Raw genomic sequence first — 2,547 nt, 5'->3', positions numbered from 1 at the left:
TAGATAATTATGTGATCGGTATCGGTGATCGGCCCTCATGGGTGGTCGATATCGGTATCGGGAGGAAAAAACCTGATCAGCACATCTCTACTATTAATATATCTGTATCTCATTGTGATTTTATGTGACAGACCACCACAACACTGTGCATAACTGAAGTAAAATGGAAAATATGAAAGGATTTTGACACGGATGCCCCTAAATATAATCCAATGCAACCAATTGAGGGAGGTTGCATTGGATGGAGCAAACAGCCATCCTCCTCTACCCACATTTGAAATACTTTTGAGAGCCTGAAGATATTTAATTATTTATCTGTGCAAACCACTGGTGCCAGCATTCTGCACACAATCATTTGATTATCAAAAGACTGCTAAAATGAGCTACAGCAGTGTACTAACTTAACTTTGTAACATTTACTGCAGACTGAACAGTAACATTCAAGGCTTAAACTGTAAACATTAGTTACTCACCAGCCTCATCAGCTAAGAAGCTGATGAGGCTGGTGAGTAACTAATGTAACTAATGTTTACAGTTATATGCCCAGAAGACATATAACTTATTAGCATTATTTACTCAAATTTTCAACATCTTATCGTTAATCAGAAGAGAGTAAAAGTGCCGAACCTTTTTCCATTCACAATAAGTCCAAAGGCTACAAAAGCTTTGTTGTTTTTACTGGTCTTTTCTGTTGGCTACCGTCACTCACTTTACTCTCCTCTGCTGATGTTTCCTGTTTTCACTGTCAAACTTCTCCATCTCTCCTCCTCTGTCATCTCTGCACACCGGTGTGCCTGTGTAGGCTGAAGCTATTTACCAAAAAAAGAATGGGCAAGAGTTTCAGCTTCTGAACTAAAAAAAAAACATTTTGTATCTGAACACAAAAACATTTTGTTCAGATATTTATTAATAAAAAGTGGTGAAAATTCTGCATCATTCTCATTAATCTTCAGTTACACACTACATTGTGTTGGTTTCGTTTGTGGTTGTAAAAACGGGAAAAAGTCCAAGATGTCTTAAAACATTTGCCAGACACTGGACAAAATGTGTCTTGTGCATGTTCAGTGTCTTCTCAGGCTTTTGGTTTTACTAACTTCATCTCCTGCTGCCTCTTCATCCGCCTCAGAGCCCCCCACCTGCTCCACAGAGCAGTTCACCTGCTCCACGGGAGAAATTGGCTGTATCCCCATGGCCTGGCGTTGTGATGGCTTCCCAGAGTGTGATGACGGCAGCGACGAAGTGCACTGCCCCATCTGCTCTGCCTTCCAGTTCCAATGTGATGAAGGAAGCTGCATTGATGCTCAGAAACGATGTGATGGAGAACCTGACTGTCCTGATAAGTCTGATGAGCATGAATGCAACAGTACGTTCACACTAACTCATCACCTGCACCTGACCTGTAGTACTTCTCCTGTAAGAGTGCTGTTTGAAAACTTTCTCCTCTAACTTCGTTTTTATTGTTATTTTTTCATCAATTGTGTCCACTAACATTTTTGATCAATTGATTATTCATAATTATTACATAACCTCCCAAAAACATTTTTATAATTTTCTTTTCACAAAAATGCTTTCCTTCCCTTTGCATCGTACAAAGTAAAATCCACACTGGTTAAAGTCCCAACTGTAGCATAACAAAATAAACAAAATGAAGCGTTTATTGTTCAAGTATTTGAAAAATAATTAACCTGAGTATTCTGAATATTAAATCTGATTAGGCTGAACTGTAATTACACAAAAACAGTTTAGTCATAGTTTAGTTTTAGCTCAAAACAAAATTATTTTAGATTTGCAGTGTAGTTCTACTTAGAAGTAGAAATGTAGACATTTAAAGACTACAAGAAGAAATCTGGAAAATGTTTTCTATTCATCTTCCATGAATTCTATTTATATATCTCTTCAATAAATCTATGTTTATCTCTCTCCCTCTAGCTATCATGTAAGTCTTTCCTTTCCAAGTTCGGTCTGATACAGTCAGAAGGTTTCATGCCCTGTTGCATATGAGCATCAGGGCAAGAAGCCCTTAGACCAGGGGTCTCAAACTCAATTTACCCAGGGGCCGCTGGAGGCAGAGTCTGGGTGAGGCTGGGCCGCATAAAGAATTCCACAAAAAACATTTAAAAAATATCCTCAAATGTCATCAACATTTAATTATTTCTCCAATACATGAACTGCAGGCTTTGGCTTTGACAAGGACATGATGAGGGTGTGACAAAATTTAGGGTGCGTTCACACTGCAGCCTGAAGTGACCCAATTCCGATTTTTTGTCAAATCGGATTTTTTTTGCCGGGCCGTTCACACTGGCACACATGTGCAACCTGTATGTGTTCTGCAGTCTGAACGGACAAACGACCTGAAAGTGTCCCGCATGCGCAGTAGAGGGCGCCATAACGTCAGCGTTCTCAGTGTTCTGCCAACCGCCATAAAAAGAAGAAGTGCTCAGTGTTTGTGGAAGTTAACATGGAGGCTAACGGTGGAGCTTAGCTTACATATTTGAAGTTGTTGTCCAACCGGAGCAGCATATTAACAACTTAATCCTCATTATAGTC

The 2,547-nt window shown here is 39.5% G+C and overlaps 1 protein-coding gene across 1 annotated transcript in view; it reads left to right on the top strand.

Moving 5' to 3' along the window:
- The window catches only part of lrp5 (low density lipoprotein receptor-related protein 5), a 57,804-nt gene that overhangs the window by 42,595 nt on the left and 12,662 nt on the right, over positions 1-2,547 (top strand). The window contains exon 24 of the mRNA XM_016665721.1: positions 1,127-1,363. Coding sequence (XP_016521207.1) covers positions 1,127-1,363 — 237 coding nt within the window. The remainder of the gene's footprint in view (positions 1-1,126; positions 1,364-2,547) is intronic.

Source organism: Poecilia formosa, unplaced genomic scaffold (assembly GCF_000485575.1).
Source record: "Poecilia formosa unplaced genomic scaffold, Poecilia_formosa-5.1.2 Scaffold612, whole genome shotgun sequence".
Lineage (NCBI taxonomy): Eukaryota > Metazoa > Chordata > Actinopteri > Cyprinodontiformes > Poeciliidae > Poecilia > Poecilia formosa.
The sequence above is the reverse complement of the archived record's forward strand: the minus strand, read 5'-3'. Positions and strand labels throughout refer to the sequence as shown.